The sequence below is a fragment of the Mus caroli genome, chromosome 10 (assembly GCF_900094665.2).
Source record: "Mus caroli chromosome 10, CAROLI_EIJ_v1.1, whole genome shotgun sequence".
Classification (NCBI taxonomy): Eukaryota; Metazoa; Chordata; class Mammalia; order Rodentia; family Muridae; genus Mus; species Mus caroli.
In genome coordinates this window covers 4,166,440-4,181,943 of record NC_034579.1, presented here as the reverse complement: position 1 = coordinate 4,181,943, position 15,504 = coordinate 4,166,440, and the positions used below count along the sequence as shown (strand labels likewise).

At 43.4% G+C, this 15,504-nt stretch overlaps 1 protein-coding gene and 1 pseudogene across 2 annotated transcripts in view; both read right to left on the bottom strand.

The window, feature by feature from the left end:
* The window catches only part of Lrp11 (LDL receptor related protein 11), a 34,025-nt gene that overhangs the window by 14,942 nt on the left and 3,579 nt on the right, over nt 1-15,504 (bottom strand). Inside the window, exons 2-6 of the mRNA XM_021174499.2 lie at nt 12,461-12,621; nt 10,087-10,228; nt 5,256-5,381; nt 3,789-3,998; nt 246-325 (exon numbers count right to left, since the gene is read on the bottom strand). Of these exons, the coding sequence (XP_021030158.1) occupies nt 246-325; nt 3,789-3,998; nt 5,256-5,381; nt 10,087-10,228; nt 12,461-12,621 (719 nt within the window). The remainder of the gene's footprint in view (nt 1-245; nt 326-3,788; nt 3,999-5,255; nt 5,382-10,086; nt 10,229-12,460; nt 12,622-15,504) is intronic.
* LOC115032143 lies at nt 6,634-9,853 on the bottom strand (annotated as a pseudogene). The gene is made up of 2 exons (XR_003837790.1): nt 9,842-9,853; nt 6,634-7,391 (listed from the first exon to the last, which is right to left on the bottom strand). The product of XR_003837790.1 is annotated as a TIP41-like protein pseudogene (transcript).

The window sequence follows — 15,504 nt, the reverse complement described above, 5'->3', positions numbered from 1 at the left end:
GGATGGGGGAGCAGGGGTAGGGGGAGCGGGGGTGGGGGAGCAGGGGGTGGGGGGCACTCTATGTGAGGTGAAGAAACTTGGTCAGCACCATTTCAGGTGCTGGGTCAAAACTTCAAGAATCTGACTTTGTGGTTTATCCTTTTTACACATTTAAGCATGGTAAAACTTTGGGAAAAGGTTTGCACATGACACATACTAAATATTGAATTCAGGGGTTTGCACAGCAAGCTAGGCTTGTGCGCTACCACTAAGCGATTTTCTTGTTCCCTTTGTTCATTTTCAGACTGAAGTCCCAGTAAGCTTTGAAGAGGTTCTCTCAAATGGCCTAGAAGTGATTTAAACAAAACATGATTATCATTTTTTCTCCTGACAAAGGAAGCTTAATAACACACCTGGGGAGGGCACACAGTGCAGCCTCAGAGCTGTGTTAGCATGCACAAGGCTCTGCCTGGTTTAAGTCCCTGGGATCCCTCCCTCGTCCTCAGTCACTGCAAGGACTATGTTTTTCTGTAGGGTAGTATTCTAAGATCACCATCTCTTCCTGTGCCCAAAAGGTAGATACATAAAGAAGTCCGCTGGTTGATATAAATGACTTTCTAAAGATGTAAACAAGGAAAAAGGGTCTCAAAATCTCATGGAACTAGCCCTTGAGTATCCTTTGTGTTAGGTTTAGATGAGGGGTGAGCGGTTCAAGGACACTGAGATGGATTGTTGAGGACTATGGAGTTTCTTAGAAGAGTTATTAATGCCAGGGACGGACAGATAGGCAGGCAGGCAGGCAATAGTGGAGGTTCTGAGGAGACTTCTGGCTACAAACCAGAGACAGATGGCACAGTGGAGGATCTTATGAATCTTTAAGGCCAGGTGGGGGTGGGGGACATGATGATGATGGATGGATGGATGGATGGATGGATGGATAGATGGATGGATGGATGGATGGATGGATGGACATAACGACACTACATTCTGCGGATGCCTTAACAGCTCTGCCAGCTGATGGGAACTCACTTCTCAGGGGATGAATCCTATCTGTTGTGTCCCAGTAGGGTGCGTGTATCCATAAGAAGGCAATCTAACATTATGCTATTAGAGTTTGTGATAAATGAACCTCCTCACACTAGCCATGCTGTTGGATTCCTGGCACCATCTTGGGAGGACACACGCTTTTACAGCTGCCTCATAGATCACATTTTCATAGATACAAACTACTTTCCTAGGTTTTCGATCATACAGATTCCAAACAGTTCCCCCACAACACAAACCGTGAGAAGTCTAGACAAGAACATAAAAGAGAGAAACCTTTAAAAACAAGTCTTTAGGCTCATTTTTTTTTTGTGGCACCTTTAGGAGGCCAGTCATTTCAAGATGAAGTTGAGTATCTCTTTCTCCACCACTGGCTGTCAGAAACTCATAGAAATGGGTGATGGATGCAAGCTTCATGCTCTGAGAGGCACATAGTCACAGAAGCAGCTGCTGCCACTGGGTGAGGAGCACCTGGGTTATCTCTTCTGAAGCAGCGGTGAGAATGACAAGCAAGGTTTTCCCATGGAGTGAGGTGTCCTGACCCATGACAGAGTGTGCCTGCTGTTGAGTAAGGGGCAGTCTCATTATAGACCAAGGATACTGGATAGAGGAAATGCAAGTCTGTTCAAGGATGCATTGGGGATGCCATTTGCGTGTTCTCAAACTTACATTTTCACTTATTGTTAAAATGAGGGAGAGGATATTCCTGGACTGACAGATATCACTGTGCCTCGTGGTTGGTGTATAAAAGAGCTAGGAGAAACTGAAGGTTTTTAATCTCTCTAAGGAAGATGGTGTACACCAATATGCTGTCTGAAAGCCCTCAAACAAAGAAAGTAAGAAGCCCAGGACCACAGCACCCAAGATTTAACATTATTTCACATGTCCTTGACTTGGCGATGATTGCTCTAAAGAAACAATTCTCTAAGTCAAGCAAGGAGGACACTGCAGGATGTGCTAAACGTACAGTGAAGGGAACCAAGACTCCAAGGGAAAACGCCACAGATTGCCAAGAGGTGTAGGCTGTCACCATCGAGCGCTCTACTTCTGAGTCCAGTCAAGGTAAGCCTTGAAGAGTAACAAGTGTCCTTTTTGTATTTTTGGCCTCCTGACTGCTGTACCTGATTCCCCTGTCCCTTCATGGGCTAGCTCGGTCTGATCATCTCCACGCTGTACTCTCCCAGATGTCCCTGCCTCTGGCTTTGCCTTCCCATGTATTTATAATAAACTTTCTCTTCTATCATAAAAATAATAATAAATAAATACGTTAAAAAGAGTAACAAGTAAGATAAGATTTGAATCTCAAAGTAAATAATAATGTCCTTAAAGCTGGTAGAGTAGTTTACAATGTATGAGGCTCAGAGTTGGACTCCTAGTGTTATATAAATAAATAAATAAATAAATATTCTAAAAACAAAGCCCTTTTATATGACAGGTACCCCAGAGATAAGCCATGGCCTGAGGCACTGGCATATCTAGTAGAGGAAAAACACCACACCTGTGTGCAGAAAATGTTTGTTTTTTTCATGTTTCAACCCAGTCCTCGAAGGACTTGGCTGATCTGCTACAGAACCCACAAATTCTTGAGTTGCCAATAACAAAAGCCTATGTCAACGGGTACACAACACTCCTTTATGCCACTCTGTAGGCCTGGAAACCTGACTTCCTTCCTCCAGCTAGACTGGATACAAGAAGACAGCATTGTTAGTGAATGACTTGGACCACACAGAGAACAGGCCCTGCAGCTGCAACCACATTGATGACAGTCTGGCCATTGTGCCAAGAGATGCTGAACAAACACAGGCCACATTGGAGCTCTGTACTCCCAAATGCCAGAGGCTTGGGGCATTCCAGCACACACTCCCTGTGCAACCAAACATTTATACATGCCCTGTGTAATCTTTAGACACCTGTTTCTGAGGCCGAGGGTGCATTTCAGTGGGTCAGTATGTTTTGCATGTATAAATCCCTGACTTTAATCCTCATCACACACACAAAAATGGTGCCTATAACTGAACACATACAGAGATTGTTTTTCTTGTCATTAGTCCCTAAAATATACAGTATAAGAATTATTTATTTAGACTTACATTATATAAGGAGTTATAAGTAACTTGGGGATGGTTTACAGTATACAGGAGGATATGTGTAGGACTGATGCAAATATCCTGCCATTAACTTTTTTTTAAACAGTTGTTTATTTTGTATGTGTGTAGGGAGGGGGCATGCACATATGCCAGGGCCATGTGTGGAGGTCAGAGGATAACCTGCAGGACTCAGCTCTCTCCTTCCACCAAGTGAGGCCCTGAGTGTGGAGTGAGGTTGTCAGGATTTGCAGCAAGTGCCTGTATGCACTGAGCTGTTTCACGGCACTGTATTGCTACTCTCACAGATGGAACGTGAGCAGCCTTGAACTTTGGTGCTCACCTGTCCTAGATTCTCACCATCCCTCGGGGACTTTTTACCAGGCATTCCTTTCCATCAGTCAACAGTTCATTTCTCTTCAGTGCTGGGGGTCAAACCAAGGCCTCTGGATGCGAGACAGGGGCTCTTCCACTTATATACAGCTCCATCCTTAATTATAAATTCATTACTACAAATGCAGCGTTGTTTTTTGTTTTGTTTTGCTTTGTTTGGCCAAATTCTTCATTTCAAGTTTCATCTTTGGAGCATATTTCCCTGATGGTCTTCAAGCATAAAATATAACTTTGAACCATGTTAATATCAACGGATGAGAGACAGTCACGGAGAACTCGAGTCCTTACCTGGCTGGACAGGATTAATCTGACCCTCTGGCGCCTTCTGGGTGGAGTGGATCCTCGTCTCTGGGTGGGATACAGTAGCTGGCTGGTTGTGGGTAGTGGCTCTCTGGGATTTTTCCAACTTGGGGTCTCCTTCACCTTCATTTAATCCCGTGGCTCCTGGCTGGGCAGAAGTAGCCACTGTGTGTGTCACCAACTTGCGGTCAAGAGCCACTGTGGAAGAACTCAGTTACTTGCTGGGCCTTTCTCTCTCTCTCTCTCTCTCTCTCTCTCTCTCTCTCTCTCTCTCTCTCTCTCCCCGTTGCATGTGGCAGCCAGAAGGCAACCCTGCTGTTCCCTAGGTGCCACCAACCTCTGTGTCTGAGACAGATTCTCTTACTGGCCTAGAACTTGGAACTCATCAGGCAGGCTAGCCTGGCTGACCAGTAGGCTTCCTCGATCCTCTTGCCTCTGCCTCCCCAGATCTAGGATCACCATCACATGATGACACTCTTGCAGTTTTTTTTTTTTTTTTTTTAACACGGATGCTGAAGAACTATCATGTCAGCTTTGGATTTCTCTTCTGAATGCTAACTAAAACCACTGTATCTACAGTTGATTTAAAGTCATGGACATTTAAGACTACTAACTCACTCAGCTAAAACAGGCAGAGCCCACTAAAACGACTGCTTAGTTTGTAGATGGGCAATGTGTTCTTTTCTCTTCCGGTGGCTTCCTAACATGGATGAGGGCATACTCAACACTATAGTCTTGGGTTTTTGTTTTGCTTTTCCAGTCTCTCTACTTTGGTTACAATGGGGTCTGAACCTTGGACCTCATGCACTCGAGGCAAGCACCTGACTGCGGAGCTACGTCCTCAGCTCCTACACCTTTTGTTCTTACACCAGACTTGACTGGGTGGCTCATTGCAGCCCTTCTTTCTTATGTTACTTTTAGGTACATGACCTTATACAAAGTGATTTATAGGTCTAACTTAGCCATACTCCAATGTGTCAAACAATCCTGAGAAATTATAAAAACATGCCAAGTGTGCCTATAGGTCCATGCCTATAATCTCAGAACTCAGAAGGCTAAGGCTAGAGGATTGTGAGTGTGAGGTCAGTTCCATGGTAAGACTGTATCTCTCATATCTCTCACATACACACACACACACAAACACAATTATCAAGGCAATTATTAATGTACTTCAGGTTTTTTAGGTTTTTTTTAAGTGTATTACACTACATGGTGGAGATCAGAGGCCAACTTGTGAGAGCTGATTATCTCTTCCCACCACGTGGGCCCTGGGGCTTGAACTCAGATCATCAGGCCATTAGGCTTCAGCAAAGCCTTTATTCACTGAGTCGTCTTGCCAGCCCCGCTTCAGGCTTTAAAAAGTGCATGTTATGTGTGTGATATTTTACAGACATTGACCTGCCTACACTACTACCCCTTCCAGTCCCTGCCTGATAAGACCATGCACTGACTCACAGTTTTGACAGAAGTCTTCATCAGACCCGTCAGGACACTGCCTCACGCCATCACAAGCCAAGGCGATGTCAATACAGCAGCCACTGTCACAGAAGAAATGGTAGCGCGAGCAGGCACTGGAGCATCCTGTTTGTGAACAAGTCTCAGGTCACAGGGATGCAGGGTGACTGGGGAAGGGGACAGGAAGCAGGGTAAAGTGGCAGGGATACTGACGTGACAGAATTGGCACAACAGGTCAGAGGGTCCCTCTGTCACCTCTCACTGGACTCTCATTGCCCCAGAGCTCTCTGCCAGAAGGGTGTCCTTTGCTGCCCTGGTTCCTTTGACCCCACTTATTTGGCATCCATTCACTTGTTCATCTACCGTGGAGCCCCCTTCTCAGGTGGGTCACTTGACACTATCCTAACCATGGATGACCTGCTTCAGGAGCAACACCATGTTATATAGTCTGTGTTCTCAAGTCTTGTTTACTTTTTTTTTTTTAGATAGGGTTTCTTTATGTAGCCTTGGCTATCCTAGAACTAGCTCTGTAAAACCAGGCTGACCTCAAACTCACAGAGCCTGCCTCTGCCTCCCGAGTGCTGGGATTAAAAGTCTGCATGGCACCACTACCTCTGGCAAATTCCTTTTCTCTAAGACTTTTTTTTTTTTAACTAGATTACCTTTCTGCTGTTGACTCCTATGCGTAGACAACCAGGTTGTTAGTGCTGTAGAGGAATATATTTTTGTGAAATGATGGTAGTTTTCCCTCTTGGGAATTTCAGGAGCTTCTAGTCTTGCAGTAAAATTCAAAGGAGCTACAGGCATTTCCTTGAAAGGCAGTTTTCTCTACTTTTGATTAAGACAACTTTGCTAAATAAGAATCAGATGGGGGCTGGAGGATGGCTCAGGGATTAAGAGCATTGGCTGCTCGCCTGGAGCACCAGAACCTACATGGCAGCTTACAACTGTATGTACCTCCAGTTGCAGGGGCTCCAACGCCTGCCATAGGCATGCATGCAGGCAAAGCACCAATGCACATAAAACTGAATATGTATGTGTGTGTATATATATGTATATAGTGTGTGTATGTACACACATACATATATATTTGGTCTTTCAAGACAGGATTTCTCTGTTCTGGAACTTAATCTGTAGACTAGGCTGGCCTCTAACTCACAGAGATCCACCTGCCTCTACCTCCTGAGCACTAGGGTTAAAGGTGTGTACCACCATACCTGGCAAAAATACATAAATGTAATAATACAAACCAAACCAGGCAACTCGGGTGATAGTCATGAAAGGCACCCAGCTAGAAGCCGGCCTTAAGGAGTCCTACAGTTTCTTATTTATTTATTTATTTATTTATTTATTTATTTATTTATTTTTGAGCGGAACCTGCCTGCAGCAATCTTTTATTTTCCTTTAAGGCTACAGAAAATCTGCGCATAAGCAAGGAAATTAATTCTCATAATAAAAATACCCCTACAAATAGCCAAGGTATCCAGTCAGGTTCCACATGGAGAGAGTCTGCTGTACCACATTTTATTCTGAGGGCATGCTTTGTGAGTCCACTGGGTTAGGATCAATTCTTTCTGGAAATACAAGCTTCTCACAAACTGCTTCCTTAATTGGTAAATATTGTGATATTTCATTAGGTTCCGTGAAGAGGGAAGGTGGAACATGCATTAAATTAGCAATTTTGCTCTCTCTGGATGTATATTCTCGTAACATGTAGGTCTTGTCAGCCTCATGGTAAAGCCTCGTGTCATTCATTCTGATGAGCACCCCATCAATTCTCAGGAAAAACCGCAACAGCAGGAAGAAGCTGGAAGGCATCACTCTAATTTTCACACTCAGGCTGGAAACACCATGATCATGCAATTCATCTTCAAACAGGAGAACTTCTTCAAAAAATTTAATCTGTTCTCTGGCTTTCAATTTTTCTGTATCTATATGATCTGTTGTAGGTACAACTTTTCCACATCCGCAGACTTCATGATGTGAGTCTTGGACGCCGTCAGCTTCCAAGGCCCGAAGGAGAAGTCCTGGTGGCTGCTCTGAAAGCCGTGGATCATCATGGCAGAAGCAGAGCCGCAGGGCTACTCGGAGCAAGCGCCTGCAGCAGCGGTCACACAATGGCCCTCCCTCTAGTTTCTTATTTATTTACTTCTATTTTATGTACACTGGTGATTTGACTGCATGTATATCTGTGTGAGTGTATAGGATCCCTTGGGCCAGGAGTTACAGACAGTTGTGAGCTGCCATGTGGGTACTGGGAATTGAACCCCTACCCTCTGGAAGAGCAGCCAGTGCTCTTAACCATTGTGCCATCTCTCCAGCCCCCTGGAATCCTACAATGTTATAGTAACAGGAACGACTAAATGGCTCTTTCAGGAACATGACTGGCAGATTATAAGACATTCCACTAACAGCAAAAGCTAAGCATAGTTGATGTGCACAGACGGAATCTAACACTGATTTTATTGAAAAGCTGTCAACTAGAAGACTGGAAAGTGACCCTGTCTGGGTGCAAGGTGATTGGAAGAGCGCTTGATCCTAAAGGAGAACTAAAGAAAGGAAGGAAATAGCGCAGGAGCTGCTAAGACAGCGATCAGTTTGGTCTCCTTGAAATCTTAGGCCTGCAGGGTCAGCGACAGCCACCAGGGGGAGCAAGCGAAAAGAAAGGCGCTGATCACCAAGCAATCTTACTCATGTGACAGGAAAGCCCCAGACTGCAGGGTTCTCCTTACTTCTATGTAGTTTTAGAGACAGATCAGCATTTATATTTAATCTGTTTCTGGAATAGCGGTCTCCAAATGTTTTAAGCATTGTAATAAACACACATCTCAAATTTACTCATAAATTATTTGCATGTGCTGGTGTTCTGAGACACTAGACCCAAGGGGACAGCAGGATGGCTCAGTGGGTAAAGGTGCTTGTCACCAGGCCTGAAAACATGAGGTCAATTCCAGGAACTCAAAGGCTGGAAAGAGAGCAACATTCTCGGTAAGCTGTCCTCTGACCTTCACACATGAGTGTGCATGTGCAGGCACACACACTGAGTGAACACACACGTACACACAGAATAAAAGACATCACACACCTTATTAAACACACTGAAAATTTTCAGAAGGTTGAAAATGAGTAAAATTAAAAGTTCAAGTGTCTTGTTTTCTTGCCCTAAAAATGTGCTCAGCATCAGGTGGGGTTCATCCCTATTTGAAACCACTGTGCTAACTCATGTTAAAGGCTCTCTCTCCAGCCTGCTATCTGCAGAGAAGGCTCCTCACATGCATTCAAAAGGTGTAAGAACAACCAATATACTCAAAACCTGAACCAGGTTATAGTGTGTGTGTGTGTGTGTGTGTGTGTGTGTGTGTGAAGGAGACAGAAAGTCCTGTCTTATGTCCCCACCTGTCTGCCACTGTTTATACATGGTATTTCATGTGTGACTTTATAGTACACTCTCTAACTGATCCAGCAAGTGATCAGGTAGGAATAGCACCACACTGACTCCTTTTTTGTTATTGTTTTGGATTTGTCTTTTTATGTCGAGACAGGGTTTCTCTGTGTAGCCCGGGCTGTCCTGGAGCTCACTCTGTAGACCAGGCTGGCCTCGAACTCAGAGATTTGCCTGCCTCTGCCTCCCGAGTGCTGGGATTAAGAGCATGTACCAGCACCACTTGGCTTCTGTAAAACTTTTTTTTTAAATTTTTTTTTATTTTTTGAGAGATAGGGTTTCTCTGTGTAGCCCCGGCTGTCCTGGAACTCACTCTGTAGACCAGGCTGGCCTCAGACTGAGCAGGGCTTTTCTACTTTCCATATTTCAGTCCAACTGGAGTCATTAACCACGTGTTTTTCTTTCTTATATTTTAAGTGGTTTATTACATAAACTATTGATTAGTCTTTATTGATTATGCCTTTCCTCCCCACACCCCATATTTTATTTTTAATTGATGGACAAAAGGATGTAGATATATGGCACCCAAGGGTATATGTTGATGTGCGTATAATATACATACATGTATATATACATATACTATATTTGTATATATATATTTAGCACTAACTAGATCAAGTCAGTAAACAATCTATATCACCATATTTACTAATTTTTTTGTGGTAAGAATATTTTTTTGTTTTTTGTTTTTTGTTTTTTTTTTAAAAGATTTATTTATTTATTATATGTAAGTCCACTGTAGCTATCTTTAGACACTCCAGAAGAGGGCACCAGATCTAGGTTACGGATGGTTGTGAGCCACCATGTGGTTGCTGGGATTTAAACTCTGGACCTTCGGAAGAGCAGTTGGGTGCTCTTACCCAGTGAGCCATCTCACCAGCCCAGTAAGAATATTTAAACTTAGTCTTTTAGCTCATTCTATTTATTGGGAATATTTACAAGTATTTCCTACATACTGACCCTAGCTTTTAACCACCGTTCTACCCTCTGATTCCATTGGCTGGACTGTTTAAACCGTAGTCTTTGGTTAAACACTTAAAACAAGCATATCAGAAAGACCCTCAATCTTTACATTAAACTCTCTCCTAGGAAAGACCTTAACAAGGTCAAAGAGCAAAGGCAGGTCAGCACACAGGACCCCTACCTCTTGGGCCATGTCCTGAGAACGTTCTCTACACTCTAATCAGTGGAATCCAAATGGTCCTAAACACAGAACCTGTGTTTGCTATTTCATTTTCAGCAAAAACTTCAAGCACTGAAAGTAAGATGGAGGAGCCCGTGAAACGGGACCCCAGTGTGTAAATCTCACTGATACCATCCTTCCATGACCAGCTGGGCTTGGCTGGCCATGGGGGACTCAATGGAAGGAAGGACTGGCTTTCTTCTCACCTCCCGTGGAGTAGGGCCTGGGAAGCACAGTCACAGAGACGTTATCTGAGCTTCTCTGACCCACGGAGTCAGTCACAGTCAGCTGGAAGATGTAAGCTCCTTCCTTCAGGCGGGACAGCCTCAGGGTTCCTGGCTGAGGCACCTGCCATACAAACAGGTTTAGGGACGAGAGTGGAGCACAGAGGCCCAGGAGCACCCACAAACATGGACACTGCCCCCTTCCCCACAAAGAGCCATCAGCTCCTCTTTTCTCCTTAGAAATGATATATAAATAACTTTGGAACAGAAATAATAACAAATGATAGATGACACTCCAAGGTAGAAATGACTTCTGATTTACAAATTAAACCAAAAGGTTGAAATGTAAAGAAGACAGACAGACAGAAAGGAGGTCCTGCACAGGGGCAGTCAGTCATGCATACAGACACAGGGAAGGGGAGGCCGTGATTGCGGCACTCCCGCAGAAAGAGGAAGCCGGTGGTAGAAACCTTGTTAGCAGGAGACTCAGCGTGACCCTATCCTGTGACACAGCTACTACCACCGTTCATGCAACTGGCTTCATTAACAGGCACTGGGACCAATGTTCAGAACACAAGAGGGTATTAACATGGGTCAGAAGGAACCACAGCATACATGAGGAATTCCATTAGGGGCTTCAGGTTTTATGAAGAATACACAACTAAGAAAATCTAGATGACGCTAGAAGGTAGATGGTATGAAAATCAGTACAAGTTTGTTTTTTGTTTTTTTAACAGAATAAAAGGATGAGTTCAGCATTTTCTAAAGGGAAGTCTAGTGACATACAGCCAAGTATAGACTGTTTGCCTAAGTAGAGCTGATTAACAGTATGCTAGGACCAAGGTTCTCAACCTGTGGGTCATGACCCCATTGGGGGTGACATATCAGCTACCCTGTTGTAGTGTTTTGAATATATTTGGCCCCGGGGAGTGGCACTATTTGGAGGTGTGGCCTTGGAATAGGTGTGTCACTATGGGCGTGGGTTTTAAGAACCTTATTCTAGCTGCCTGGAAGACAGTATTCTGCTAGATGAAGATATAGAACTCTCAGCAACTCCTGCACCATGCCTGCTTGGATGTTGTCATGTTCCCACCTTAATGATAATGGACTGAATCTAAGAATGTGTAAGCCAGCCCCAATTAAATGCTGTTCTTATAAGAGTTGCCTTGGTCATGGTGTCTGTTCACAGCAGTAAAACCCTAATTAAGACACTTGTGTATCAGATATTATATTATGATTCATAACAGTGGCAAAATTATAGTTATGAAGTAGCAACAAAATAATTTTATGGTTGGAGGGGTCACCACAACATGAGGAACTGTGTTAAAGGGTTGCAGTGTAAGGAAGGGTGAGAAGCACCGATATAGGGCATGATGTATAAGATGCTTCTGGGAAAGTTGAAGGATGACTCTGGGGTGCTGTGCTCTAGGAAGGACTGAGTGACAGGCTGGGACAATTCTGAACAGGTCCAATCCTAAAGTTATTTCATCGCTAAGCAAAAGCACCATCACTGAGGTCAATGTAGTGGGACCAGCTGATTGCTGCTTTGTTGTGGTTCCGGTCAGGCACAAACTGGCTTTTCACTACCTCATCTTCTAAGGCAGTGTGGTTCTCAAGTCTGAAAGTGTTCCTCTCTAAAACAGCTCCAACCGTCTCATGGCTGGTATATGTAGGCATCCCCTCACTAATGGTTTGTTTTCACCCACAGCAAATCTAGCTGTGGCCAAGGGAGTCTGCTGGAAGGCAAGAGAGCAGGAGGAATCAGGATAGCCTTATGCTGTGCCCACCTCACTTCTTAGCACAGTGTCCATGAGTAGGATTATCTGCTGTGTACAATGCTTTCAGATCACGTAAAAAAAGAATTCATTCTATTATTATTGCCTCCCTCTTTACATTCCTTCCTTTCATACTTTCTGGGAAAAATTTTAATCCAGGATAGCCAGGAATTGGTGACATAGTCTAGATTGGCCTTGAACTTGTGATCCTCCTGCCTAAACCCACTGAGTACTAGAATTACAGGCATGTGCCATCATACTTGGCCACTACCCAAATCTTATACTAAGAAAAAAGAAATCTTTTTAAAAAAGGAACCAGAATTATTGAAACACAGCCTAAGTCTTCTCCTCTGAGCTAAAGGAGCAAGACTCTGGCAAGCATCCAAGCAAACAGTCAGTTTATACTGAGCGCCAAAGGGACTTTACAGAACAATCATTTTTAGGATAATTGATTTTATGATTTGTTCATTTTAAGCACACTCTGCTTGTTTATGTGCATTTAAGGACTGACAACGAAGGACATTACAGAAAACCGCTTCCCAGAAACATCAGTTTTTGTTAGCAAGAACAAGAAGAGTCACCTTCATGTCCACTGACGATGGGTCACCCTGCTGCAGCGTCCACTCATAAAGGACAATGGCGTGGTCGTCCGTGCTTTCTCGACCATCTAGAACTACCCCGTCTGTGGGCAGATGTAAAACCACATCCTTCCCAGCCTTGCTTACAGGAGGCTTGTCCTCATCTGTGAAAGAGAAGAGACAGGAGAGGCATGCCTCTCTGATTCCCCAGCTGATGAACAGCAATAGCTTGTCTGTAGATTAGCCCATCAAAAACAAACAAACAAACAAACAAACACACCTCAAAGAGAATAAATAATCAACTGAAATCTATCTTCCTGCAAACTTCCATTGTGTCCCCTTTATACATGCAAACAGTAACCCAGCATCCTGTTCTGACATGGACTTTTAGCAATGACACACGTGGAAGAGGAACTATGGAGTGCCAGCTGTTTGCCGCAGCTATAGAAAACTAAGTAACCATATATACACATATCCATTCCAGATGGCTGTGAGCCACCGTGTGGTTGCTGGAAACAACCGGGACCTCTGGAAGAGCACCCAGTGTTCCTAACCTCAGAGCCATCTCTCCAGCCCTAATTTATAAGTAAATTTTTAATGATGTACTTTTAAGTTATATGCATTGGTGTTTTTCCAGCATGCGTGTCTGTGTGATATTGTCAGATCCCCTGGAATTGGAGTTACAGACAGTTGTGATTGGCCATGTGGGGGCTGGGAATTGAACCCAGGCCCTCTGGAAGAGCAGCCAGTACTTTTAACCACTGAGCCATCTCTCCAGCTCCCAATAATATTTTTAAAAAATATATTATTCAAAGGTTTTACATGGAAGAATCAGGAAAGCACTGAAATATCTTGCTGGTCAGGACACAAGTCGATCTTGCCTCCCCTGAAGAGAAGTCCCAGGCGTCACTGGCTTTTGTTTAAGTGCATCACAGCTGGGACTTCGGAGCCCCGGGAAATCCTCAGTCTACCTTGACCCCTGATGACTTCTGAGAAAACAATTTCTCCCCAGGTCCAGTCAGGCTAATTACACTGTTAAATGTATTTTGAAACAAACCAGAGCTTATCTACACAGAAACAGTCCTGGAAGCAAAGAAAGCACAACACTCTCCAAGAGTGTGATAAATGTAATTTCGAATTTTCATACAAAAAATATGTAATTGAGCATGCTAAGTACTGTGGGAACATTGATTTGTTTTGGAAACTAAACACAGTGGGTAAGACCCATGGAGGTGAAATAAGCCCCGTGCTTCCCAACACCCTGCTGTGAATGGAGCTTTCCTGAGTGACCTTCTGAATCTGTGCCACACACACTGGCTAGGGGATCAAAAAACAAGCTACAGGGCCAGAGCAGGGAAGACAGGGAAGGCATCCCGCCTTTCTGTGCTTGTTTGTTTTTCCTTTCAGGCTGGAGAATCAATCATTTCTTAAATTGCATCACTGAAGAAAAAACATATCCATAATTCCAGAACAATTCTCAATATCTTAAGTATTCGGAGTCCCATCTATCTTTCCCATAGGATACTTGTAGCCTCCCCTCCCCCAGCCTTAAGGGTTCCACTGTTTACACCTGGATTGAGCTTGCCGGCTCAATCGTTCTGCCATGCCCACTGCTGGAACCTGCCGCTTTGCTGTTCGGAGCCATACATGTGGTCACCCTGCTACTGGTCCCCAGGACTATTTGGCGGGAATCCCCCCCCCTTCCCTTCATAACTGCATGCTGATATAGTAAAATTGAGCTTTGATCAGAATGCCTGTCTTAGCTGCATCTTTTCTCTCGTTGCCTAGCCCTTCTTCTCTTCCAGGTTTCCAAAATGCCTTTCCAGGCTAGAACCCAGGCTGTGATCTGCTGGCCAGACACAACAGATACTGATGATCAAATACAATAATAATAATTATATAATATATATGTGTTGATTACGAATTAATTTAATTAATAAAATTAATTTTAAATTAAATAAATGAAATAATTGTATAACAATTATATAATATAATATATAATAAAATATATGCTATATATTATATAATTTATATATCTTTTTTCTTCCTTCCTTTCTCTCTCCCCCTCTCTCTTTCTTTCTTCTTTCCTTCCTTCCTTCCTTCCTTCCTTCCTTCCTTTTTTTCTTTCTTAGAGTTTCTCTGTGTAGCAGAGCCCTAGGTTGTCCTGGACTCTTTTCATAGACCTGGATGGCCTAGAACTCTCGGAGATCCACCTGCCTCTGCCTCTGCCTCTGCTTCCGTAGTGCTGGGGTGAAGTGAGTGCATCTTTGCTGCCTCTTCCTGGTAAGTTACCTTGTACCATGCAGTGTGCTAAGTGCCCCACTGGCATTCCCTCACTTGACATCTACTGTCAGGCTGAATGAAACATTTATATCTCATCAACTTTATCACTGTAAATAATGCCACAGTTATCACGTTATTGCTCATACTGTTTCTCCAGCACAGATTATTATTGTTAAAGAACAAAAACAACAAAACAAAAAAACCAAAAACTAGAACAGTGGTTCTCATCCTGTGGGTCATGACCCCTTTGGCAAACCTCTATCTCCAAAATTATTTACATTAGGTTTCATAACAGTAGCAAATACAGTTATGAAGTAGCAACAAAGATAATTTTATGGTGGGCTGGGTCACCACAACATGAGGATCTGTACTAAAGCATTAGGAAAGCTGAGAACCACTGCCCTAGAAGAACGGGTACTTTAAATCTCGGATACATTGTTTCCTAGTTGGTTTCTAAGAGGTTGGTATCAGTTTACACTGTCAATGTCCATGAGTATACAGATTCTCACAAGTGTGCCAAGTTATGTTTTTTTTAATTGTTGTTTTTTTTTTTTTTTTTTTACAATTTAGTGAGTGTAAGCTGACATTTACATTTGATTTTTTTCCTTTACTCTTTCTGATGGTAATGGGGACCCATCACGTGTGCTAGCTAAGGCCATTTCCTGTGTTTATCCACTGCACGTCTTCACCAGGAAACTGTTTCCTTGAATCCTTTGTTCATTTACTTTTGTCAAAGCAACCCTCAGCTCTGTTAACATTTTAAG